This window comes from Chiloscyllium plagiosum, unplaced genomic scaffold (genome assembly GCF_037043375.1).
Source record: "Chiloscyllium plagiosum isolate Xiang-an unplaced genomic scaffold, Cpla_swu_hap1 HiC_scaffold_13, whole genome shotgun sequence".
NCBI classification, from domain to species: domain Eukaryota; kingdom Metazoa; phylum Chordata; class Chondrichthyes; order Orectolobiformes; family Hemiscylliidae; genus Chiloscyllium; species Chiloscyllium plagiosum.
This window is the reverse complement of record NW_028270151.1, coordinates 31,603,270-31,629,608: the sequence shown is the minus strand read 5'-3', so window position 1 is coordinate 31,629,608 and position 26,339 is coordinate 31,603,270. Positions and strand designations below refer to the sequence as shown.

At 41.8% G+C, this 26,339-nt stretch overlaps 1 protein-coding gene across 1 annotated transcript; it reads right to left on the bottom strand.

Annotated features, from left to right (window-relative positions):
- Window positions 1-224: 224 nt before the first annotated feature.
- Window positions 225-26,236, bottom strand: LOC122556059 (alpha-2-HS-glycoprotein-like). Its single transcript, XM_043702466.2, has 7 exons — window positions 25,922-26,236; window positions 22,205-22,315; window positions 18,187-18,274; window positions 9,752-9,918; window positions 5,666-5,761; window positions 2,157-2,243; window positions 225-711 (listed from the first exon to the last, which is right to left on the bottom strand). The coding sequence occupies exons 1-7, from the start codon at window positions 26,123-26,125 to the stop codon at window positions 379-381; spliced, it is 1,086 nt and encodes a 361-aa protein (XP_043558401.1). The 5' UTR covers window positions 26,126-26,236; the 3' UTR covers window positions 225-378.
- Between the last annotated feature and the right edge of the window lie 103 nt (window positions 26,237-26,339).

The following is a 26,339-nucleotide window of genomic DNA, read 5'->3' as shown; positions in this document are numbered from 1 at the left end:
GAAAGTCATCCCCTTCATCTTGACAGATTCATGACGACAGCGAGGTTTTTACTTCACAACAATGCATAAAACAATATTGGTTTGCCAATTCTAAACACATTTAATTGCACATAAAATATAGCAAAATCAGACAACAGAAAAGGATTTACAAAACCACAGTGGTTAGATGTCTTCGAAATGATGCTGCTACATTATGACACTTAATTCAATTGTGCTTCCCGATGTACATTTTACATTAAGATTTTATTATTGTAAATTTCTCCATAAGGTATACAGTAAATCTTGTGTTACATTTTTCTGCTTTTGATTTAATTAACTATCTAGAAAATATTGCACAATGTTGCGAAGAATGGAATGGACAGAGGGTATCAAATCTGTTCACTGATCCTCAGGGTATTTGTGTTTTGTTGGACATGTTGTTGGATCTTCAGGTAGGTCAGGGAAGTGAATAATTTGTGCCCCAGTGCTCGAAAGCACTTCTTCAGAGGATTCTGAAGAGTCTTGAATAGATCGTTTCCGCTTAGGAATACTGTCAGATTTTTCTACTACTATAGAAGCAGTTGCATTATTTGGAACTGGAGAAACATGTTCTACTCCATCATCAGCATCAGTACCAGTACCAGGAGCCTCGCTGCCTCCTTCCTTTTTTACCACGGGTGCAGCATCACCTTTCCCTTCTGGTTCTGCTACAGTAGCAACAGCCTCTGTTGCCTGCAATGTCACAATATTTGAGTTACATTGTAGCTTTAAATTATTTTTTAAAACGTCATAGCTCATACATTTTTCATGGAGTCAGGAACTGAGAAAATTCGAGCATTTTAGTTTTTGAAACACCATATTGACATGATTTTTCTCAATGTCCAAATATTGTTTTAAGAGTCACTTAAATATATGATGTACAGAACATACATGCAAGTTTTATTAATGTGGAAATAGTGTCAAAAATAATGTATTATAGAGGATTCACTTTTGTGGAGGACTGGCTTCCATGGTGCTATGATACTCTAAGTTTTTCAAAAAGTGTAATGATAGCATCCTGGGTAGAATATGGGCCAGCATTACATAAATTATGATTTCTGTGTGGTTTACTCTTCAATCTCTGTAGTGCTTGTCATTATCCTGCATCCTCGTGGTCAAATGCATGATTCTATGAATCTCCTATTGGGGAAAAAAACTTGACTGGCATGGTAGCTATGGTCAACTCAAATGAAATGTCTGAATTATATTGGTAACTGGTGCTTAGCACCCATGTAGCTGCCTACCACGAATGCCATATTCTAGTCTGATCTGTAATTGGTCCTGATGAAGCCAATAGTTGTGAGTCATATGTGGCCCAGTCCCTGAAACTAGAAGATCACTTTCCAAATGTGTCTTTGTACAGAACCCTCAGCATTATTTAGTGGCAGAGTTGCTAAAACCTGTATAGAAGTAGAGCAGTTAAAAGAGGAAGGGGCCATATCAAGCCAGGATTGTTTTGTAATGATCAGGCACCCAGCTATAACAGCTTTTCCTTTGGACTTTTCATAAGAAAGTTTTTAATAAGAGACTATCATCTGCTCCTCCAGAATAGGCAAGTAGCCCAGTGATCTCTTGATCTTATTCTAGTGTTCAATATGACTATGCCCAATAAGTATCTGAAGTCCAATTGTTCAGTGTTAATTCAAAACCTTTGTTCACCTAACATGGTCAGAATCTGTCAACGTCAGTGTTGAGAATTTCAGTTCACTTAACACCTAATTAATTCTTAAGCACATGTGCATCCTGAATGGCTTAGCTTTAGCTTTTAGCATGTGTCGCTTCTTTTGGATTCCCTGGGGAAACATCTACTCAGTATCTGGTTTATCAAATCTTTTATCATTTCAATCAATCAATTCAATTAAATCGTTAATAGAATTATTTACTCAATATATCATGTGACATGTTTTATATAACGAGATAATTATCTGTATTGTACCACCTCCAAAGTACAGTGTATTTGTCCTGTCGTGTGATGACTTGGGTACAATTAATAATGTTAAATAGGGGCAAATATTATAGATAACATTATTGCTGCAGATAATATAATGTGGATTTAAATATGGCTCTATATCTGTAATACTGTGCCAATATTAGTGTCTATCTGTAGTATATGCTTAACACTCAAGGTTAAGGAATACCTTTGTGTGGAAGAGCTCACAGGTTTCGACAATTGTCTCTTGAGTGGAATTGGCAGGAGTGACAGTTGATACACAGAATCCATAAGTCTACAATAAAGTAAAACAGAAAAGTCTTTAATCATCAATTGTTTAACAGTGCTAACTTGTTTTTACTTTGCAAACGTTATGCCTGTCAGGGCTAAGCCAGGATAAAAAAAATGAATGTTGAAATCTGAGGGATAATTCTATATCCAAGGATGTTGGAGAGGGCTTTTTTTGCAGGAAACATGAATTGGAATTTCTTGATGGCAATGTTTTAATTCTGCATCCAACTCTTGCTCATGTGTGAAAGTCACCCACTACAGACAAAGTGATCATAATACTACTGTCTTGATCCTAAACTACATGGGTTTTTCACAGATTTAACAGTCAAAATCTCCGGGAAACATTTACAACGTTTTCTAAAATGTTACGAAGCTGGAGAGGGTTCGAAAGAAATTTACCAGGATGTTGCCGGATATGGAAGGTTTGAGTTATAAAGAAAGGCTGGATAGGCTGGGATAATTTTCACTGGAGTGCAGGAGGTTGAGAGGTGACATTACAGAAGCTTATAAAATCATGAGGGACATAATTAGGAATTATGGTAGTTGTCTTTTCCCTAAATGAAGGATTTCAAGACTAGGCAGCACATTTTAAACTGAGGGAAGAGAGATTTAAAAAGATGTGACGGGCAATATTTTTACACAGAGGGCAGTACATGAGTGGAATGAACTTCCTGAGAAAGTGATGGATGCAGGCATAGTTACAATATTCAAAAGACATTTGGATAAGTGGATGAATAGGAGAGGTTTGGAGTGAGAGGGCCAGGAGCAGGCAGATGGGGCTTGTTTAATTTGGGAATATGTTTGGCGTGGACTGGTTGGACCGAAGGGTCTGCTTCCATGTTGTATGGCTGTCTGACTCTATGACTACAAGCTTCATCATTAAATGGACCAGTTCTAATTTTAACATGAAAAATGATTTTCATATATTTCACCACTTGTTGCAAATGTGAATTAAAACTTAGACTCACAGATTATTAGAACTGGCATAATGGAAACAGACCCTCCGCTCCAACTCATCCATGTCGACCAGATATCCTATATTAATCTAGTCCCATTTGCCAGCACTTGGCCCATATCCCTCCAAACCCTTCCTATTCATATACCCATTAAATTTTTTACTTGTCACAGCTTCTACCATTTCCTCTGGCAGCTCATTCCATACATGCACCACCCTCTGCATGAAAATGTTGTCCCTAAGGTTCCTTTGAAATCTTTCCCCTCTCACCTTAAACCTATGCTCTCTAGTTTTAGACTCCCCTACTCTGCAGAAAATACCTTATCTATTTACCCTATCCATGCTCCTCATGATCTTATAAACTAAGGTCACCCCTCAGCCTCTGACACTCCATGGAAGATAGTCCCATGCTAATCAGCCTGTCTGTATAACCCAAAATCCTCCGACTCTGGCAACATCGTTGTAAATCTTTTCTGAACCATTTCAAGTTTCACAACATTCTTGCTATAGCAAGGAGACCAGAGTTGAACACAGTATTCCACAAGTGGCCTAACCAATGTCCTGTACAGCAGGAATGTGCGACTTGTTTGATGGAAGGGCATGATTGGCAAATGAATACCCCAGGATATTGATGCTTCAGGTGGGAAAGAGAGGGTGGTAAAAAGGGTTAGAGGAGTTGCATTACTGGTCAGAGAAGATATCACAGCTGTGCTGAAGGAGAGCACTATGGAGGACTCAAGCAGTGAGGCAATATGGGCAGAGCTCAGAAATAGAAAGGGTGCGGTAACAATGTTGAGGCTGTACTATAAGCCTCCCAACAGCAAGAGGTACAAATATGTAAACAGATTATGGAAAGTTGTAGAAGCAACAGGGTGGTGGTGATAGGAGATTTTAATTTTCCCAACATTGACCAGGATTCAGTTAATGTTAGAGGTTTAGATGGAGCAGAATTTGTAAGCAGCATGTAGATAGTCCAACTCGGGAAGGGGCCAAACTGGACCTAGTGTTGGGGAATGAGCCAAGCCAGGTGGTTGAAGTTTCAGTAGTGGATTACTTTGGGAATAGTGATCACAATTTCTTAAGTTTTAGAATACTCATGGACAAAGACGAGAGAGGTCCTAAAGGAAGAGCGTAAGTTAAGATGTACTTAGATAGATACAGGAATGGGCAGGGAGCAGAGGGATACAGACCCTTAGAAAGAAGGCAACAGGTTTAGTTAGATAATTTGGATCAACACAGGCTTGGAGGACCGAAGGGCCTGTTCCTGTGCTATGATCTCCTTTGTTCTTGGTTCTTGACCTCTCAACTTCTATCCTCAATGCACTGACCAATAAAGGCAAGCATACCAAATGTTTTCTTCACTATCCTGTCTATTTGGGGCTCTACTTTCAAGGAACCATGAACCTTCATTCCAAGGTCTCTTTGTTCAGCAACACTCCTCAGGACCTTACTGTTAACTGTATAAGTCTTGCTCTGATTTGCCTTTCCAAAGTGCAGGACTTCATGTTTATCTAAATTAAAATCCAGCTGCCACTCCTCAGCCCATTGGCCCATCTGAGCAAGGTCATGTTCTATTCTGAGGTATCTTCTTTTGTTGTCTACTACACTTCCAATTTTGATGTCATCTGCAAACTTACGAACTAATTCTCCTATGTTCGCATCCAAATCATTTACATAAATGAAGAAAAGTGATGGACCCAGCACTAATCCTTTGGCACACCACTGGTCACAGGCCTCCAATCTGAAAAGCAACCTTTCACCACCACTGTCTGTATCCTACCTTCAAGCCAGTTCTGTATCTAAATGGCTAGTTCTCCCTGTATTCCATGTGATCTAACCTTATTAGTTACAAATGTCAATTCAAAATCAACTCTAGCTGGATCTCTTTCACTGAAATTCCACAGAGTAGTTTAAAAATAATGCAAACAAATCCTACCCTCTATACCTATCTATGGGAATGACTGTAATTTCTTAATCAGATGGTTCATCAGTAACATAATATAATAAGCATGTAGTATGAGGCAAAAACTATCAACATTCTGGGGATTAGGGATTACTACTGACTAGAAACTGAATTGGAGTGGCCATAAAGGCTCAGAGACTCAGAGTCATACAGCATGGAAACAACCCTTCAGCTCAACTTATCCATGGGAACCAAGTTCCCAACTGAATCTAGTCCCATTTGCCTGCATTTGGTCCAAACCCCTCTAAACCTTTCCTATTCCCATACCTATCCAAATGTCTTTTAAATATTGTAACTGTACCTTGCATCTACCACTTCCTCTGGCAGTTCATTCCACAGATGGACCACCCTGTGTGACACACCTCTAGGTTGGGACACTCCCACTTTGCCACCAAAGCCCCACCAGATACCTTTATTATTTTACCTATAAACTATCAACCTACTATGACTTGATTATAATCTGTGTCGTAACCTCCATTATTTACTGTTTTGGCAGCAATATACTCACAGGATTTACAATGGCAATCAGTGGACATATCTCACTGTCCTTCCGACAGGGTGTCTCCCGAATGACATATTCCACCAACACTGGAGTCCCCAGTCCCTGAAACATAATCACAATAATGTTCTTAGGAAATGTTTATATGAATCAATTTGCTTTTCACAAATTTGCAGATTCAAAATCTTGCCATGATCAGCTGAAAGCAAAACAGATTTGAAATACTTTGTGCACCTGCCCTGCAAATAAACAACATGATAAATTGGTGAGATTGTGAAACTTCAGCCATACCATTGAACTGCATTAGCTAACAGTGGAAGAAATGATAAGACTATGTTAAGCTAATAACAATCATTTACCCAAAAGAAAAAACTAGCACTGTGATATTTCTATTAATGAGATTCCCAAGTCATTGTCAGTTAATGCTAAACTAAGGATAATGGGAAACATTATGCTATAATCTCACACACATTAGAAAGTCACTGGACCATCTGAATTAATTTCATATTGGCCTTTTGTATCAGTTTGGGATGAATTCAGGCTCATATCCCACAATAAAATGCATTGTGTTCTGATTACTCAATGTTTGTAAATGTCCCACATTTCAAACAAAACACCAAAGGTTAGCACACAGGTGCAGCAGGTAATTAAGATGCTTAATAGAATGTTAGTCCTTATTTCAAGGAGGTTGGAGTATATGGCAGCACATGGTGCTGGTGTGACCACTTTTAAGTACTGGGGATAGTTTAGGTTTCCTTATTTAAAGGAGGATATTTCACAGGAGGCAGTTCAGAGAAGGTTCACTAAGGTGACCCCTGATATGAAGGGATATGGAGGTGTTGTGAGCAAAAAGCAAGTTGGGACTCTACATACTGAGTTTAGAAGAATGAGAGGTGATCTCATTGAAACAAAAAGCAGCTTAACAGGGTAAATGCTGAGAGGATGTTTCCCCTCATAGGAGAATACAAGACCAGAGGAAATAGTCTCAGAATAAAGGGGTGCTCATTTAAGACTGAGTTGAGGAGGAATTTCTTCTCTCAGACGGTTGAGAGTCTTTGGAATTCCTTGCCACAGAGAGTTGTGGCATGAAAAGAGTCCCTGTGTATATTCAAGGCTAAGATAGATCAGTTCTTGAAGAAGATTCTTGAGAGATTCAAAAGAAGAGTCAACTCTGCTTTCTATCCATAGATGCTGCCAAACTTACTAAGTTTCTCCAGCCATTTCTGTTTTCGTTTCAGATTTCCAACATCTACAGTTCTTTGCTCTTTTTATCGATAGATTCTTGTTCAGTAGCGTGGGTGGTCAAAGGTTATGGAGAAGTGGCAGGAAAGTGGATGTGACAAATTGTGGATTAGCCTTGATCCGATTGAATGGTACAGAAGGCTCAAAGGGCCAAATGGCCTACTCCTGTTCCTATTTCTTATGTTTTTATGATTTTATGGCTTTATGGTCTTACAGTCTCCTTTTCTGAAAGCAGTTACCTGTCCTGTGTACAGTTCCATGAGTTTTTATTGCCTTCAGTGCCTCAAAAATGTGCAGAGCTGAAAATGTGTTGCTGGAAAAGTGCAGCAGGTCAGGCAGCATCCAAGGAAAAGGAGAATCGACGTTTCGGGCATAAGCCTTTCTTCAGGAATGAGGAAAGTGTGTCCAGCAGGCTAAGATAAAAGGTAGGGAGGAGAGACTTGGGGGAGGGGCGTTGGAATTGCGATAGGTGGAGGGAGGTCAAGGTGAGGGTGATAGTCCGGAGTGGGGTGGGGGCGGAGAGGTCAGGAAGAAGATTGCAGGTTAGGAAGGCGGTGCTGAGTTTGAGGGATTTGACTGAGACAAGGTGGGGGGAGGGGAAATCAGGAAACTGGAGAAATCTGAGTTCATCCCTTGTGGTTGGAGGGTTCCCAGGCAGGAGATGAGGCACTCTTCCTCCAACCTTCGTGTTGCCATGGTCTGGCGATGGAGGAGTCCAAGGACCTGCATGTCCTTGGAGGGGGAGTTAAAGTGTTGGGCTACGGGGTGGTTGGGTTGGTTGGTCCGGGTGTCCCAGAGGTGTTCTCTGAAACGTTCCGCAAGTAGGCGGCCTGTCTCCGCAATATAGAGGAGGCCACATCAGGTGCAGCAGATGCAATAGATGATGTGTGTGGAGGTGCAGGTGAATTTGTGGCAGATATGGAAGTGTCCCTTGGGGCCTTGGAGGGAAGTAAGGGGGGAGGTGTGGGCGCAAGTTTTGCATTTCTTGCGGTTGCAGGGGAAGGTGCTGGGAGTGGAGGTTGGGTTGGTGGGGGGGTGTGGACCTGACGAGGGAGTCACGGAGGGAGTAGTCTTTTCGGAACGCTGATAGGGGAGGGGAGGGAAATATATCCCTGGTGGTGGGGTCCGTTTGGAGGTGGCGGAAATGACGGCGGATGATACGTTGTACATGGAGTTGGTGGGGTGGTAGGTGAGGACCAGTGGGGTTCTGTCCTGGTGGCGGTTGGAGGGGCGGGGCTCAAGGGCGGAGGAGCGGGAAGTGGAAGAGATGCGGTGGAGGTCATCGTCGATTACGTCTGGCGGGAAATTGCGGTCCTTGAAGAAGGAGGCCATCTGGGTTGTACGGTTTTGGAACTGGTCCTCCTGGGAGCAGATGCGGCGGAGACAAAGGAATTGGGAATATGGGATGGCATTTTTACAGGGGGCAGGGTGGGAGGAGGTGTAGTCTAGGTAGCTGTGGGAGTCGGTTGGTTTATAGTAAATGTCCGTGTCGATTCGGTCACCCGAGATAGAAATGGAAAGGTCTAGGAAGGGGAGGGAGGAAAATGTGCAAGCAATTTAATCATGATGGGGAATTACATTATCAGAGTTGAATCCCATTCACACATTGTGGTTCCTATTGGGAATTGCCAAAGTGGTAATCAGGAAAAGAAGCTTTAACTGAACCATTTTCCACTTGCCCTGGAGATCTGGGTAAGTTGAGATGTTCTTGCTTCAGAATCAAACTGCAGTGATTGTAACAAAGTTAGCAGAGTGGACCTCATAGAATATGGGTTCCCTGGTTGGACCAGATTAACAGCCCCATTCAGGGAACCTGGCTGACAGATAAAAACAGGAGTGTCAGAGATTTTGCTCACTCTGAAAGCTGGTTCTGAGGAAGCTGGATCAGTGTCAAGGACTCTCCATGTGTAAATAAAGGGTGACTCGGTGAAGGGATACTGGGCTCTGTTGAGTCATTCTAATACCAAAACCAGATAATCTTGGGCCACAGTGATAGAGTATTCACTTGCTGCCCAAATGTAAAACTGACATTGAGGATTGGCTGCCCCTTACAGAAACTATCGGATCCTCATTTCCATTCGAATGCAATGTCAGTTTTATTCCTGGGCAACAAGTTAAAAATTCAACCCATTCTGTTGAATTAGCTGTTTATTATTTATTCTGAAGGAGAGCTCCTTAAAAATCTGTATTTGAAGTTGCAGTAATGATTCAAATAAAAGTTTAACTGTTAAATATTAATATACTGCTGCTTTTGCCAAATATTAGCTTATTCTATTTACAAACTTTAAAAGGGAGACAGAATAGAACGGTACAATGCCTCATGGGTTACAGTTTCACTAAAGCATGTAATAACTTAGCACTGTCTCAGTAACATTGTTAGTTTCTGGAGTGAAGGTAGGACATGTTATCACTAAGTAATATCAGAAAATTATAGATCATTCTTGTACATCTCCAGCTACTGATGAAAGATAAGCATTAATAAGGATGTGGCAAACTCTTATTTGCCTTATTTGCCAACCTGTTGTCTCTAATAAGAAATTTTGTGTTATGCAAGAGTTTCTAACAGAGAGCCCATGAACTTCGGAAGTGCATGTTTTTGTGTGCAATAGGTGCAGTTCCCATTCAATGCAATTTATAATCTAATCTATGCCAATCCATCTTTATGAAGGCTAATGGAAATTAAAATCAAGAGGATATTTCAGTGTTAACAGAATCTCCTTGCTGTTGGCCTTATTGGAGTGGCTGCATTGGTCTCATGGGTCTTATATTTAGTTTTGCAGCAGTAAACGTGTGAAAACTTGGAGATCGAAAGATAAAAGTTACTGAACAAAAAAAATCAAACTGTTAACTAACCTTTGAAGAAGCTCGTGTTATTTCATGAAGGACAAATTTGTGTTGATTGTTGCTCTCTTGATTGAATTTATTAAGTGAAACCTCCGCAGCATGTTGAGCTGCAGTGCTATTTATAAGTATTAGATGTGCACAGTCAGGACATTTTTCAGTAACATCATGCGCTGAATCTGCAAAACATTACAAGATTTATATTTAACTTGGTCTTTTTTTGTTACAATCACTAAAGAGAGTGGTACCATGACTTCATATCGTGATCATTCAGTACCTCTTCCAAAGAGTCAGTCTTAAGAATTAACGTCATTAAGGCAAACAGGTTGTGGGAACAAGCGATTTATCATCACTTTGGATTTTGCTTTAGAATGCAGGGGGATATAGATGGGCTGGTCAGATGGACGGATTTGTGGTAAATGAAATTCAATCTGGATAACTATGAGTGATGCACTGGGCAGGACAAATAAGGCAAGACAATACAGTAGGGTCCTAGGAAGAACTGAGGATCAGATGGATCTTCTTGTGCATGTCCACCGATCCCTTAAGGTGGTGGGACAGATAGATAAAGTGCTTAGGAAGGCATATGGAATACTTGCCTTTATTAGTCGAGGCACAGAATTTAAGAGTAGGGAGGTTATGTTAGAACTGCTTAAAAAGTTGGTTAGGCCACCGCTAGAGTATTGTGTGCAGTTTGGCAATCCATATTATAGGAGGGATGTGATTGCACTAGAGAGAGTGTTGTTTGGGCTGGAGAGTTTTAGTTACGAAGCAAGGCTGCATAGACTGGGTCTGTTTTCCTTAGAGTAGAGGAGACTGAGAGGAGTATGATTGAGATATATAAAAATATAAAGTGCAAAGGTAGCGGAGACAGGAAGGAACTTTTTCCCTTCGAACAAGGATCAATGATCAGGAGGACATAGATTTAAAATAAGGGGCCGGAGGTTCAGAGGGGATGCGAGAACTTTTATTTTCACCAAGAGGATGATGAGAATCTGGAATTCACTGCTGGTAAGGGTGATGGTGGCAGAAAACCTTGCAACATTTGAGAAAATTTAGATGCACAAATCCAAGGCATAAAGGCTATGGGCCAAGTGTTGGAAAATGGGATTAGAATAGTTAGATGTTGTTTTGGACTGGTGCAGCCTTGATAAGCTGAAGGGACTTTTTTCTGTGCTGTAAACCTCTGACTCTGACTCACATCGGCTGAGAACTGATACTTTCACTGGGATGAGTCAGCAAAAGAGTGGAAGACTCTTTCCATACTCATTACTGAGCCCAAGTAATTCCTGTTTCCAAGCCCAAATGAGATCAGATAACATAATCTACAGTAGCAATTGAATATGGTACCCTCCTGATCTTTTTATGTTAGCTTCATATTAGATAACACATTTCCCTACCTACTCCCACACTCTCACACGTATCCTCTCACAGACTTAGACAACTTTACACTCACACACATACACACTCTCTCTCACTGACACTCACATCACCCAACCCCAGACACACACACACACAACTACAGACACACACACTCCCACACTCACATATGCATCCTCTCACAGACTTACTTAGACACTTTGCACTCACACACATATATATACACTTTCTCTCACACTCAACCCCCACCCCAGACATACACATTTAAGTTTGTGGGATAAATTTGTACTTGCAGAGTTACATTGTACTTTGCTCAAAAACTGCATGAATCCATGTAAGACTGTTAACTCACTTTTTAAATGAGAATCAGACTAAACATTATGGGCAGACAGGGAACACAGGTGCTAACACCTTCAATATCTTATCTAGCTGACACCAATTGTTACAGTTAACCTGAGAATGTAACTTTTTAAAAAGATTTTGTGATTTACATATGAAAGAAATGAAACTAACGTGGTCATTCCAATGGGTGAGAGACTCAGCCAACAGTCAAGGTATTTTTCAATGTATAATTTCAGTTACATCACACTGTATAGTTTTGCTATACATTCTATGTCTTACAATTGTGTCCTCCACAACCACCTGATGAAGGAGCAGCACTCAGAAAGCTAGTGCTTCCAATTAAACCTGTTGGACTATATTCTAGTATTATGTGATTTTTAACTTTCCCTATCTAAGTATGTTTAAAACATTTTCTCATGTTCAATAACTTAATCCTGTTACTTCTAAGCATTCTCAACACCAATCATTGTGTAAACATTATTTCCATAAAATTAGGTTTAGATTCATTCACCAGCATTTTATCAAACATAAATCTTTCTGAGCAGTTGTTTCACGACTAGCTGCCCATGGATCTTTAGAAGTATATTCTCAGTTAAAAATCACACAAGACCAGGTTATAGTCTAACAGGTTTAATTGGAAGCACTAGCTTTCGGAGCGCCGCTCCTTCAGGTTGACAACCACCTGATGAAGGAACGGTGCTCCGAAAGCTAGTGCTTCCAATTAAACCTGTTGGACTATAACCTGGTGTTGTGTGACTTTTAACTTTGTAGACCCCAGTCCAACACCAGCATCTCCAAATCATATCCTCAGTTAATTTATTTGAACTGTTTCAGATCTATTCACCTGAAGAGATACCCTCTTTCTTGAATAACTTCAAATGTAATTGATATTTGAGGCTGTAAGGGACAGGCAGTGAAGACTCAAAAGCAATGTGCAGTTTTAAGTGCTTTTAAAGGGTCACCATCCACATTTCATACCCAGCAGTCAATGCAATTAAAATCAGGGGTTTGGATAAAGACAAAAGGACTCAGGAAGCATCTATGGAAAGAAACAGAGTTAATGTTTCAGGTTAACGACATTTTATTCGGATTTAGAAGAAGATAGAAATATAAGAGTTTTCAAGTCAGTTGAAGAGGGAGAAGAGGCAGGAGGAACAATTATGAGTAGTTCCATGATTGGGTGGAGGCCAGTTAAATTAATTAAGAGATTTCATGATGCAACAACCAAAAAGTGTGGCAATTGGGAGAGTAAATTTTAAAAATACTTAAGTCCATATGAAGCAAATACCTTTACATAAAAGGGTTTTAATAACATGAAGGAAAGTAAACAAACACGACAAGATCAATCCAGCAAAACAAAGAAAAAGAAAAAAAAACACACGAAAGAAGACAGAAGCAGTAGTTCTGATCTCAAATTATTAGACTCAACATTGAGTCCAGAACGCTGTAGTGTCAAGTCAAAAGGTGAGCTGTTGTTCATCAAGCATCCATGGGGCTTCACTGAAACACTGGATCAGGGTAAGGACAGAAAGGTCACTATGTTGGCAAGATGGAAACGTAAAACAACCAAGCACCTGTAGAAGAGTTACTTTTCCAACACTTTTGCTCCCATTTCAAATTTCCAGCATCGGCAATATTTTTATTTTTCTATAAAGGCGATGTGAAATGTTCCTTCGTGTTTCAGTCTGGTGGCAAAGTCAAAAATCTAACCCAATAATTATTTTCGCCAACCATATTTGGATTTTGATCATTGATCATTAAGGAGAGATGACAGAATTGGTTCTCTAATGATTAACAACTAACAGCACTATAGACTCTTATGATTTCCAATCAGTATTCTTGAAAAAGTGGATGCAACAGGGAAGTTATGAAGGACTCATAATAGCATCGTATCATCAACCTTCACACTTGTGTCTGAACAGTAAGATTGGGAGGTTCTTTTGTTCATGGGAGGAAGAATTAGCAGATCCACCTCTGTCTATACACATGCACTTTTCAACAGAACGCTTCATAGAAATGTAGACTTGTATTCACTAAAAAACATTTATTCTTGGAAAATGCACATTGTCAGTAAAGTCAATATTTACTGCTAATCCTATTTGCCTTTGGGCAAAGTGATGAGGAGGTGGTTTCTCATCACAAACCAATATGGTCCATAGAGTGAAGATACTCCGATAGAAAGTTCCCATTCCTCATTTTCAGAATATTCTACTAGGGCTGTAGTTGGAGGAGATGGAACAACAAAAAATACAAAAGGCAGTTAAGCAATAAACTGGATTTATCATCACAGGCAAAGAGAATGGAAATAAAAGAATTTTATTCAGTCTAAGTTGACTGAATTTATCAAAGAAGCTGTGAAAGATCCTGACCATCCCTTCCAGGAAGTGAAGCATCCAAATGTTTAGAAAGCAGTTAACTGCCAAAGTCATCACATGGTTCTCAGTTTTGATGCAACCTGACTCCTTACTGAATATAGAATCCCTACAGCATAGAACAATGCCATTTGGCCCATTAAGTTTGCACTGACCTTCCAAACGGCATCCCACTCAAACTCAGACCCCATTTTACCATGGCTAATCCACCTAACCTGTACATCTTTGGATTGTGGGAGCATGTGGAGGAAACCCACACAGACACAGGGAGAATGTGCAAACTCCACACAGACAGCTGCACAAGGCTGGAATGGAACCCAGGTCCCTGGTGCTGTGAGGCAGCAATGCCAACCACTGTTTCACCCGAATATGGCCAGGTTTATTTGAAATGTTAGCTAAAGCACTATTCAGTAATTTGTATGTATTATTAAACATGGTCAGCAATTACAACATTTCCTGTTCAATAACAGCATCATAAGACAACATAATTGTACAGGTCAGCCAGTTTCCTAGAGTTCAAGAGATCAATGACTGAATTTATGTTACAATTCTGCTGGCAACATATAATGCTTCCCCATCTTTTAAATGCCAGCCAGAGGCATGAAATAATGCCGACAAAACAAAAACAAAAATGATAGAAATACTAATCAACCTGGAGCCATCTTTTCCCAGATGCTGCTTTTCCAGCATTTTGTGATTCCTGTTTATGTTTCAGATATCCTGCATCCATAGTATTTTGCTTTTGGTTTCGAAATGTCAAGAGATATTTTCCAAGTTGATTCTATAACACCTTCATTTTATGGAATCATCTGGGGAGGCAATGGCCTAGTGGTATTATCACTGGATTATTAATCTTGAGACCCGATAATGTTCTGGGACCCCCATTTTGAGTATCAGTATGGTGGAATTAGAATTCAATTAAAAATCTACAATTAAGAATTTAATGAAGTCTGTGAATGCACTGACGATTGTCGGGAAAACCCATCTGCTTTACTCAGCGAGTTGTGAGTTTATGGAATGTCCTGCCAGTAGCAGTGGTGGACTCTCCCTCTTTATGGGCATTTAAATGGGCATTGGATAGGCATATGGAGGAGAGTGGGCTAGTGTAGGTTAGGTGGGCTTGGATTGGCACAATATCGAGGGCCAAAGGGCCTGTACTGCGCTGTATTTTTCTATGTTCTATGTTCTATCTTCTTTGCTTAACTAATGTCTTTCAGGGAAGGAAACTGCCATCCTTACCTGGTCTGGCCTACATGTGACTGCAGATCCACAGCAATGTGATTAACTGCCCTCTGCGCAATTAGGGATAAACAATAAATCACTAGCCAGTGATGCCCTAATCTGGTAATGAACTGTTCTATAGGTCCAAGCTAACTTTATTTGAAGAGGAAATATATTGAAATATTGTCCTACTGTAACCAAGGCTCATTACACCCATCTAGTGAGCATGAAGGGAGCTCCAATCAAAAAGTCTATTGATTGTAACTTTAGAATGTTAAAGTGTATCTTCAAAAGTCTGATTAATCATGGAGTATCCTGCATAATAAAGTCCCAGGCAAGGATCTGATGAATAATTGTTTCAGACAAGCAAACACAAAAACTAGATGTCAAAGCCTTAGTAAATTAAAAGGGTAAAGTTTACAATGAGCTGCTAAACTAGCAATGAACAAGATACCTTATCATGTCAAATACCTTATAATGTCAGCTTTTGCTCAGTTCATGCATCACTATAAACAACTACAATGAAGTACACTATCTTACGTTCAGTTCAGCACATCATAAGTATTTAATCCACTGTGCAATTCAGAGAATTTTGCTAGCATGATTTCATGCATTATTTCATTTTTGTGTGTGTGGTTACAATTGGTTGATCACATCTAAAATGTGCATCATAGAGCATATGAACAAATGAAATGTTAATAGTGTATGAAGTTGGCTATAGGGAGAAATTCTGGAAGTCTTATATCTCCTTGTGATTTGTGTTGTAATGAGTGTGATCTGAATTAGTCATGTTCAATGTTGTGGCAACTGAATTGCTAACTTTCTGCCAAATGTACCATCACTTGTGCATTGATGCTTGGTGGACTGGATGTGAAATTGTCTGGTTCACTTCAAGCCTGCTTCTGCTGCAGGTTAATCCCTCAGTTTATCCACTGATCTGTTTGAGAACAGAACTTTGGATTACTGAGGGGTCCATGAATCTCTGTCTCAATGTTGTTTCTGTGCAACATGCTAACACATTGAAGCTGGTCAAGTCAGGATCTTTAAGATTGAAGGCCAAGACTTCTAAAATGGCTGTGAAAGATTGATGAGAGATGCAGCTTCTATGTCAGTAACGTAAGCTACCCGGGATCCTGCTGCAGATGCCAAAGGAATTTTTATAGGCTCCCAGACAAATTCTACAGCTGTTCTGAGTGATTGGAGGTAGAAGACTAGATTAGATTAGATTACTTACAGTGTGGAAACAGGCCCTTCGGCCCAACAAGTCCACACCGACCCGCCGAAGCGCAACCCACCCATACCCCTACATTTACCCCTTTAACCTAACACTACGGGCAATTTAGCATGGCCAATTCACCTGACCCGCACATCTTTGTGATGTGGGAGGAAACCGGAGCACCCGGAGGAAACCCACGCAGACACGGGGAGAATGTGCAAACTCCACACAGTCAGTCGCCTGAGTCGGGAATTGAACCCGGGTCTCTGGCGCTGTGAGGCAGCAGTGCTAACCACTGTGCCACCGTGCCGCCCACAAAGACATCTCCATTTTGTTTCACAGATATTTAAGTGTGTGAGTTACATCAACACAAGTGACTTATATTGATCCTACTCAAAACTCCTTTCTGACCAAACTTAATAATGCCTAAAATCGCAAGGAATAGAGGCCAAGACCATTCTAGAGCTTTGTCTAACAGGGGTTTGGCCTTCAGCAGCTTTTACCACTTTGCTTTTCCTCACCAGCCCTGCAACTCAACTGCATTACCTCTCCATCTCGCTATCTAGATCCTCAATGGTTTGTGCAGATGAGCTGGTGATTAGCAGAAGTGGTAATGATGCCATTAGACACTGACTTGCTCAGAGATACTGGCAGTGACAGCAGTTTGAAATGCATCCTAAGAAAGAAGAGAGCAAGATGTTAACATGTTGTTACAAACAGCCATCTTTGAGTACTACTTCCAAATATAATGTTCCCATTGAATCTGCCATTGATGATAATTGGTTAGCAGAATGACATGACATACCCTGAACAGTATGACACAAACCCTGAAATCAAGGAAAGCTTCCAGTTACACTGCATCTCCTCAATGCACTGCTGGCAATGATTTTAAGGGTGGAATCAGGAGTTTAATCATTTGTTAACTCTTAGTCATGCCTTTTCTTGCCAATTAAAAGCATAGTGGTACAGTATGACAATAGAGAAAATTGAAATGCAGTATACTTGTGCAGATATTTAAACAATGTTGAATCCAATAAATTGGGTACATATATTTGTTGTGTGAAATCCTTTAAAGATTATTGCTATGCTTACGGATTGACATGTATTTCCCCAACTGCAACTACAAAACGTGCCCTAAGGACCTTCATTCAAACAAAATGTTTATGGTAGAGGTACTTAACACAGCTTCTCACATTAAGGGATCACATTGTTAGCACATGACTTTCTTGCACATGTGTTTGGGGCATGATTTGTGGTTTAGCTCAGTATCGTTGCCTTACCTTATCAAATTTCTCAAAGGTCAGGCCAATCTTCCTGTTGGCTTTTCCAATCTTGCAGATCATGGGCAATGCACTCGTTGATTGTAACATTTCTACACAATTTTGTTGCATCAGATATGTCTGAGGGAGTGCAATGGCCAGGAATCTCATACAGAATGTTGCTCCTCTCCCTGACTGCTTCCACAAGGACATCCAGTTCCTGATCAGTAAACCTGGGTTTCCTCATTCTGCTGTATTCCATTCCCCAGCAACATTGTCCAATTATCAGATGTCCTGGCCTCCCTACACTATTTCAGCTTTATAAACGACTGTGAATTCCAGTTCAAAGCTGATTATGAGGACATTTTCTATTGTCGTGTCATTACAACACTCATCCTGTAGGAATTAACCCGTACACTTCAGCACACCTTCTAAAGTCAGTAAAATTAAGCAGTTTTCTTTTTAACCATCAAAAACCTAAATCAAAATTCACTTAATAGAACCATCAAGCATTTGTAGCCTGGTGTCTTGCAACTGGTAACCTTTCACTAAGGAAAACAAACTTATATTTGATGTATAGCCACATGTTTTTTTTCTTGCAGCACAACACAGTTCTGAATTGTATGATCATGTGTCAATTCAGCAAAAAGTAAATACCTGGAGATATTTCACACTTGTAGCCTTTCACATGACCAGGAACTCCAGGTTTGGTCTCGATGAGCACCTTACAATCCCCTTCTACTTTCTAAGGTGACAATGAAAACAAAATGGGTTTAGTTATTTTAAATGGGTGTCGAATATATTAAATAAGCCACTTGATGAATTATTGGGAATGTCCATGATGTTAGATTATCTCAGGGTAATTGGGTTGTGAGTCTTACTTTAACAGCTAAGGTTATAAATCAGAATTTTAAGTATTAGCATATGAATATTTAACCAGTTCATTTGGTATTTCTACATCTGGTATATTAATAAAGGTGTTAACAACCAGCAAAGAATTTTAATATTCACATATATAATGTTTGCATGCTAACATTACACAGATTTTAGACACAGGAATATTGTGTATGGATTTTCCTTATTGTTCTGTTTTTCAATGTTGATATCTGACAATAAACCATTTGCTGTTGCCACAACAGCAGCAATATCAGCTTATTGATTCATGTGGAGGAAAGAGGCAGCTGAGAGTGGATCAACATCTCCCCTGACCCCTTGCACACCCTGGAGACTCTTGGCAACACTCGCCCAGGCTGCTGGACCTGACAGTAGCCATGGGCACACGTATGGGCCCCAGCTATGCCTGTCTCTTTGTTGGCTACGTAGAACAGTTGATCTTCCGTAATTACACCGGCACCACTCCCCACCTCTTCCTCCGCTACACTGATGACTGCATTGGCGCCACCTCGTGCTCCCGCGAGGAGGTTGAGCAATTCATCAACTTCACCAACACATTCCACCCTGACCTTAAAATTTACCTGGACCATCCCTGACACCTCCCTCCCCTTCCTGGACCTCTCCATCTCCATTAATAACGACCGACTTGACACTGACAGTTTTTACAAACCCACCGACTCCCACAGCTATCTGGATTACACCTCTTCCCACCCTACCTCTTGCAAAAATGCCATCCCGTATTCCCAATTCCTCCGTCTCCACCGGATCTGCTCCCAGGAGGACCAGTTCCACCAAAAAACACACCAGATGGCCTCCTTCTTTAGAGACCGCAATTTCTCTTCCCACGTGGTTAAAGATGCCCTCCAACGCATCTCGTCCACATCCCGCACCTCCGCCCTCAGACCCCACCCCTCCAACCGTAGCAAGGACAGAATGCCCCTGGTGCTCACCTTCCACCCTACCAACCTTCGCATAAACCAAATCATCCGCTGACATTTCCGCCACCTCCAAAAAGACCCCACCACCAGGGATATATTTCCCTCCCCACCCCTTTCCACCTTCCGCAAAGACCGTTCCCTCTGTGACTACCTGTTCAGGTTCATGCCCCCCTACAACCCACCCTCCCATCCTGGCACCTTCCCCTGCCACCGCAGGAATTGTAAAACCTGCGCCCACACCTCCTCCCTCACCTCTATCCAAGGCCCTAAAGGAGCCTTCCACATCCATCAAAGTTTTACCTGCACATCCACTAATATCATTTATTGTATCCGTTGCTCCCGATGCGGTCTCCTCTACATTGGGGAGACTGGACGCCTCCTAGCAGAACGCTTTAGGAAACATCTCCGGGACACCCGCACCAATAAACCACACCGCCCCGTGGCCCAACATTTCAACTCCCCCTCCCACTCTGCCGAGGACATGGAGGTCCTAGGCCTCCTTCATCGCTGCTTCCTCACCACCAGATGCCTGGAGGAAGAACGCCTCTTCTTCCGCCTCAGAACATTTCAACCCCAGGGCATCAATGTGGACTTCAACAGTTTCCTCATTTCCCCTTCCCCTACCTCACCCTAGTTCCAAACTTTCAGCTCAGCACTGTCCCCATGACTTGTCTGGACTTGTCCTACCTGCCTATCTCCTTTTCCACCTATCCACTCCACCCTCTCCTCCCTGACCTATCACCTTCATCCCCTCCACCACTCACCTATTGTACTCTTTGCTACTTTCTCCCCACCCCCACCCTCCTCTAACTTATCTCTCCATGCTTCAGGCTCTCTGCCTTTATTTCTGATGAACGGCTTTTGCCCAAAACGTCGATTTCGCTGCTCCTTGGATGCAGCCTGAACTGCTGTGCTCTTCCAGCACCACTAATCCAGAATCTGGTTTCCAGCATCTGCAGTCATTGTTTTTACCTCCAATCCTACTCCAGCACTCATTCACTTACCTGGCACACTGGCATCCTATGCACCTGAGACCCTACCTAGATCACCCAACTGGAATCCCACCAGTCTGGCATCCCAAGCACTCACCCACATGGCACCCCACTCACACAGCAGTGACCCCCAAACACCTAGCATACTACTCACCTGCTTCACAGCCCTCCCTCACGTATCTGACATGCTAAACCATTGCAAATCACACCCTACCCACCCAACCTCACCAACCTGGGACACAACAGCCTTCACACACCTGGTACCCTAAACTCTCTCTCATTTAACACCCTAATGCCTTAAATAATTGCTTCCCTGACCACAAATTTAACTTTACATATGTGGCCTTTCACTGTCAGAGTGAGTAGCTGGACATCTCAGGTACACAACACTGCACATTGACTGCTGCAAAAATCAGACATCGTTTCTAGGAAAGATTTCATCACTGCTAGATTTGCAAATACTTAGACATATTCATATCAGGAGGCCCCTATCCAGGAATCTCCAGCACTGAAGACATTGAAAGGTATACATATAACTTTGAATCCAACTTTTATTGGAACATTTGGCCCACATACTTTCCTACAAAGCAAAAACTCAACTATATTCTTCATGAATGTTCATTGTCCTTTAACATGCGATATCAAAGCTTGTATGTTGAACAATATGAGCACCAACATGTCCTGTTCCCTTACCTAGCTTGTACAAGGTGCAGGCCCTATTCCAAATTCTAGCAGAGAAAAAATGCTTTATATCCTTGGGGTTGACCACTGCTACCTACAATGATGATTTAGAGGTTCTCACCTCAAATAAAAATGAAATCACCTTGAGCTGCTAAAAAAAACCCACCCTGGTAAATTAAAATAATTAATCCCTGCTTGATTTTGGGCCTTAGCTGACTTTTAGCAGAGTTCACATCAGTTCTCAATTGGTAAGAATTCTACCTTGCAAGAACACAGAGCCAACATTTGAGTGAATAGCCAAGTCACTCCAGATGAATGTATGTGAAGAATAGCAGGGAAGGAATCACCTTCTGCTCATCAAAACAATGTAATCAGTCTAAAACAGGGTATGATCTTGTTGGAATCAGATCCTAGCTTTTGATAAATGATTTCCTTGCTTACAATTGCTGGCTAGACAGCAAGTTCACATCCTTTACTTCTGACCTTAAAACATACGAAATGCCAGGAAGCTAAGTATCATTTGATCCCTATTGGTATCCCTATTTATAAAATATTTAGCACCTGTTTTTGCATTCTCATTGATTGTAAGTATTGCCACCTAGTTAAATTTCTGATCGGGTTGGCCAGAAATCACAACATAAGTTTAAATGACGGTGCCATTACTTCTTAAGCTTCTTGCTGTTATCAATCCCAATTTTTATCATCAAGAAAATAATTCATCTTCACCCCCCCTACTATCTTTACCCTGCTCCATTCTGTTTTGCAAAGGCTGGTAATTCAATGGCCTTTGTACATACTCTGGATGTTTTTCCAACCTTTTGCTTATGTTGGACATTGTAAACTAGATGTGCTATGACTAGCATAACTTTAACATCAGTATGAAACAATTTATTTTAAACTGGATGATACACCAGATACAGAGTGAGAGATCTAAAAAAGTTTTTAGTGAACAAATTGTCTATTTTTTTCTCGATTGTATTTGCCCAGTGGGAATTTTACATTTGGGGCTTCCCATAGTTCAATCACAAAGAAAGAAGAGCCCTCTCCCCATCTTGCTTGCAATCCAATAACCATTTCCCCAGAGCAATCCACATCATATAAGTTATACATTTCTAAAATTTTAAGTAACACTTTGATCCTTTGATTTGTGTTTAAGGGAAGAATACTCACAGTTTCCTTGAACGATCGAATTTCACAATCATTGAGTGCCTTTGGGTTCAGCACATAGCACTTTGTCTCTCGAAGATCAATGTCCAAAAAATAGGTGCTGGTCCCATTTGCCTGTAAAGAAAATATTTGTTTCATATTTAACATGGAATAAGGATGTTTTCAGATTACAGTGCATTGTAGAATAATTCACTGTGGGAAAGTACAAGTACTTATATAATTTAGTTTGTTCAAGAACATTGATAAAAATAGTTCAGATATTCCACATTACATTTCATTATTTACAAGTGGCTCACTCACTTTTTCCTCATTTCAGCTGTTTTGTTTTATTTCTGGATGATCAGCCACCCCACCTAAACTCATGCCTTGCTATGAAGCAAAAGCACACTGTCCTCTAACTGCAGATCTAAGAGTCGGGTGAGAGTCTGTCATCCAGTTGACAGACTCAGAATACGTATTAAAAAGCAGGCAGGAAACAAAAGCAGCTGGCTGATGCAGAGACAGAGTTGCTTAAAGTAACAACAAGACCATTTTAGACTCCAGCAGAAAGAAAACATTCTTCACAGATGAACCACAAGGTCTCCATTGTTAGCGGCTCATTGCATGTCACCAAATCTGCTTCTCTGAGTGAGGGAAAACTTTGACGAAGTAAGAAATTAGAAGGTAGATAGCACAAGATGACACTGTCACCCAGGGAAACCATGGTAGAAAGGAACATTGATGCAGGGACATAGGACAATATATACATAGGACAAAGAACAGCACTGAAGACTGAGGGATTCAGGCCAATACATTACTGCATGGCGAGAGACTCCCACTGCCTTCTGAGTATTAATCTGCAGGATGACTCTGCATTTGAATGACCTTTCCCAACTCCTCCACTAGAGCTTCAAGAGACTGGTTAACACTAGTTGGAAGCTGAAATCATTCAAATCAATGGGAGGGAAAAATTGGTGTACTTCCAAAATTGCAATGAAGAGGAACAGAATAACAGTGCATCATGATGCTTACACACATTTACAGGGTATTTAGCCTGGATTAAAGTAGTGCTGGAAAAGCACAGCAGGTCAGGCAGCATCCGAGGAGCAGGAAAATACCTCCCCCTGCCACCACAGGAATTGCAAAACCTGTGCCCATACCTCCCCTCCCCCACCCCCTCACCTCTGTCCAAGGCCCCAAAAGAGTCTTTCACATCCATCAAAGCTTTACCTCCACTTCCACACATCATTTATTGTATCCATTGCTCCCCATGTAGTCTCCTCTGCATTGGGGAGACTGGACCTCTACTCACAGATCACTTCAGAGAACATCTCCAGGACACCCACACAAATCAACCCCATCACTCTGTGGCCAAACATTTCAACTCCCCCTCCCACTCTGCCGAAGACATGCAGGTCCTACAGTGTGGAAACAGGTCATTTTGTCCAATAAGTCCACACCAGTGGCCTCCTCTACTGCCACTCCATCACCTGATGCCTGGAGGAAGAATGCTTCATCTTCCGCCTTGGAGCCCTTCAACTCCATGGAATCAATGTAGACTTCACCAATTTCCTCATTTCCCTTCCCCCCCCCCCCCCCCCACCACCTCTCTCTCACACACACACACACAGAAGGTTCCAACCTTCCAGCTCAGCACCGCTCTCATGACCTGTCCTACCTGTCCATCTTCCTTCCCACCTATTCACTCCACCTTCCTCTCTGACCTATCACCTTTACCCCACCTCCATCCATCAACTGCACTTTCAGCTACCTTCTCCCCAGCCCCACCCCTCTCCCATTTACCTCTCCTCTCCAAGGCTCCCAGCCTTATTCCTGATGAAGGGCTTTTGCCCAAAACGTTGATTTTCCTGGATGCTGCCTGACCTGCTGTGCTTTTCCAGCACTACTCTAATCTTGACTCTAATGTCCAGAATCTGCAATATCCACTTTTGCCTAGGGTGTTTAACCTGACCTAGTCCTTTCTGCCACAGAGTTACTTGTTGATTTGAGGATGGCTGTTTGACCCCTAGAGCCAATTGAAAACAGTGGGATAACACCTGGAAAAAGGGTCCACCTTGGAGGAAGTCTACCCTTCCAACCAGGCAAGTGGGATCTGGGGACTCAGGCAAGCCCGATCAATGGCGAGGGTGTAGGTGAGAGCTGGCAATGCTGTTTCACAGGAGACTGCTCACTGCTGACAAAGTTATTGAGAGGGCACTAAGATGTACCTGTTGCTCTCCACCTGGAGCAGTAAGCCGGCCTGAAACTGATGAAACTTCAGCCATGGCCTCTAGTGGAGGACAGCCTGGTGACAGGAAGATGACAGGTACACCACCCCAAACCCAGTACTCCCCCATGAGGATCCCCACTTCATCCCAGTCCATCACCAAGAGGACAGGTAAAGTTCAGCCCCCTGTTTGAGTTATTTGGCATAATCCTGCATCTTGTGCCAGAGTGGGTTGAATTTGGAGACCCATCCTGTCTGCATGAAAATTACCATGTGACCATAAAATGATGTGGTAGAACTCACTACACGATATACCCCACAGTTATCTCTGGACCACTGGCATCTTCTGAATTGATGGCCCAACTCAGCCATCTGCAGACAGTGCACTGTTAACTTAAATCTTAAAATTAGAGTCTTATTCTGTCAAGAGCAAGATTTTAGGTCTGAACTGGCTGACATTTGTCATGCACACTCCAACCAATATCAGCTGATGGCTGGAGCCAAGAGGAATCAATGGATACATTCCATTCTATTTCTGTGGTTTGAAGGGTCAGCAGTGCCCTCTAACTCTTTGCAAAATCAATTTAGGTTTTTTCCACAGAAGGAAAAGTCAGTAAAGCCCATGCATGTCACTGACAGGTCTGATTCATTGATTATACTTAAATGTATAGCTCCAGTGCACTCACTTCCAAGTATTCCTGCTATTTTCATAGAATTCCTACAGTGTGGAAACTGGCCATTTGGTCCAATAAGTCCACACCAACCTCTGAAGAGTAACCCATTCAGACCCATTCGCCTAACCTATTACTTTACATTTATTTCTGACTAATGCACCAAACCTACACATCCCTGAACATTATGGACAATTTAGCATGTCCAATTCACCTAACCCGCACATCTTTGGATTGTGGGAGGAAGCCCATGCAGATACAGAGAGAATGTGCAAACTCCACACAATCGCCCGAGGCTGGAATCGAACCCGCGTCTCTTGCACTGTGAGGCAGCAGAACTAATCACTGAGCCGCTGTGCCACCCCTTTCTTAGTGAATATTCCCTACTACCTTAATCTTGCAAGCTGTCCACCCACTGCCACCCTCTCTCAATCCAGTTCTGAAGCGCATCCTCTCTCAGTGTGTCAGAGAACCAGCATTTCTGCCCAATAAAACAGTGTTCAATTCGTAGATTGGATTACCTACAGTATGGAAACAGGCCCTTCAGCCCAACTAGTCCACACCGACCCTCTGAAGAGTAAGCCACCCAGACCCATTTCCCTCTAACTAATGCACCTAACACTATGGGCAATTTAACATGGTCAATTCACTTGACCTGTGGGAGGAAACCAGAGCATACCCACGCAGACACAGGGAGAATGTGCAAACTCCCCACAGAAAGTCACCCAAGGCTAGAATTGAACCTGGGACCCTGGTGCTGGGAGGCAGCAGTGCTGACCACTAAGCCACCATGCCACCAACTTGTAACTTACGTCAGTCAACCATCTTTGCTTTCATACATACCTCCTTCAGTTCCTGTACGTTTTCTATTCTGTCCAGGCTAAACTTGTATCCGTGTGTCCGTTGTTTATTGATGTGATCAACTGTCAGTTCCGCCAAAGCTAGCACTCCCTGACCATTGCATGGTACTGCAACATAATTGTCTAAAGCTGTAGTCCAAGATGTAAACAGCTGCAGACAGACTGTAAAAGCAAGAAATAACTTCATGTTTTTTGGGAAGCTACACTGGCACTTTAAAATTCTGACACTTCTAACCAAGTCTAATGCAGCAGAGATGACTGGTCACACAGCATGAGACAGACAGAACTGACAGTGAAAATCCATATCGCAGACAGCTTTAAATCCTCTGGGTCTGGGGAGGAATCAGTGTAAAAATGTCACATGGCCCAGAATAAACAATTGCAAAATGACAATACTGATT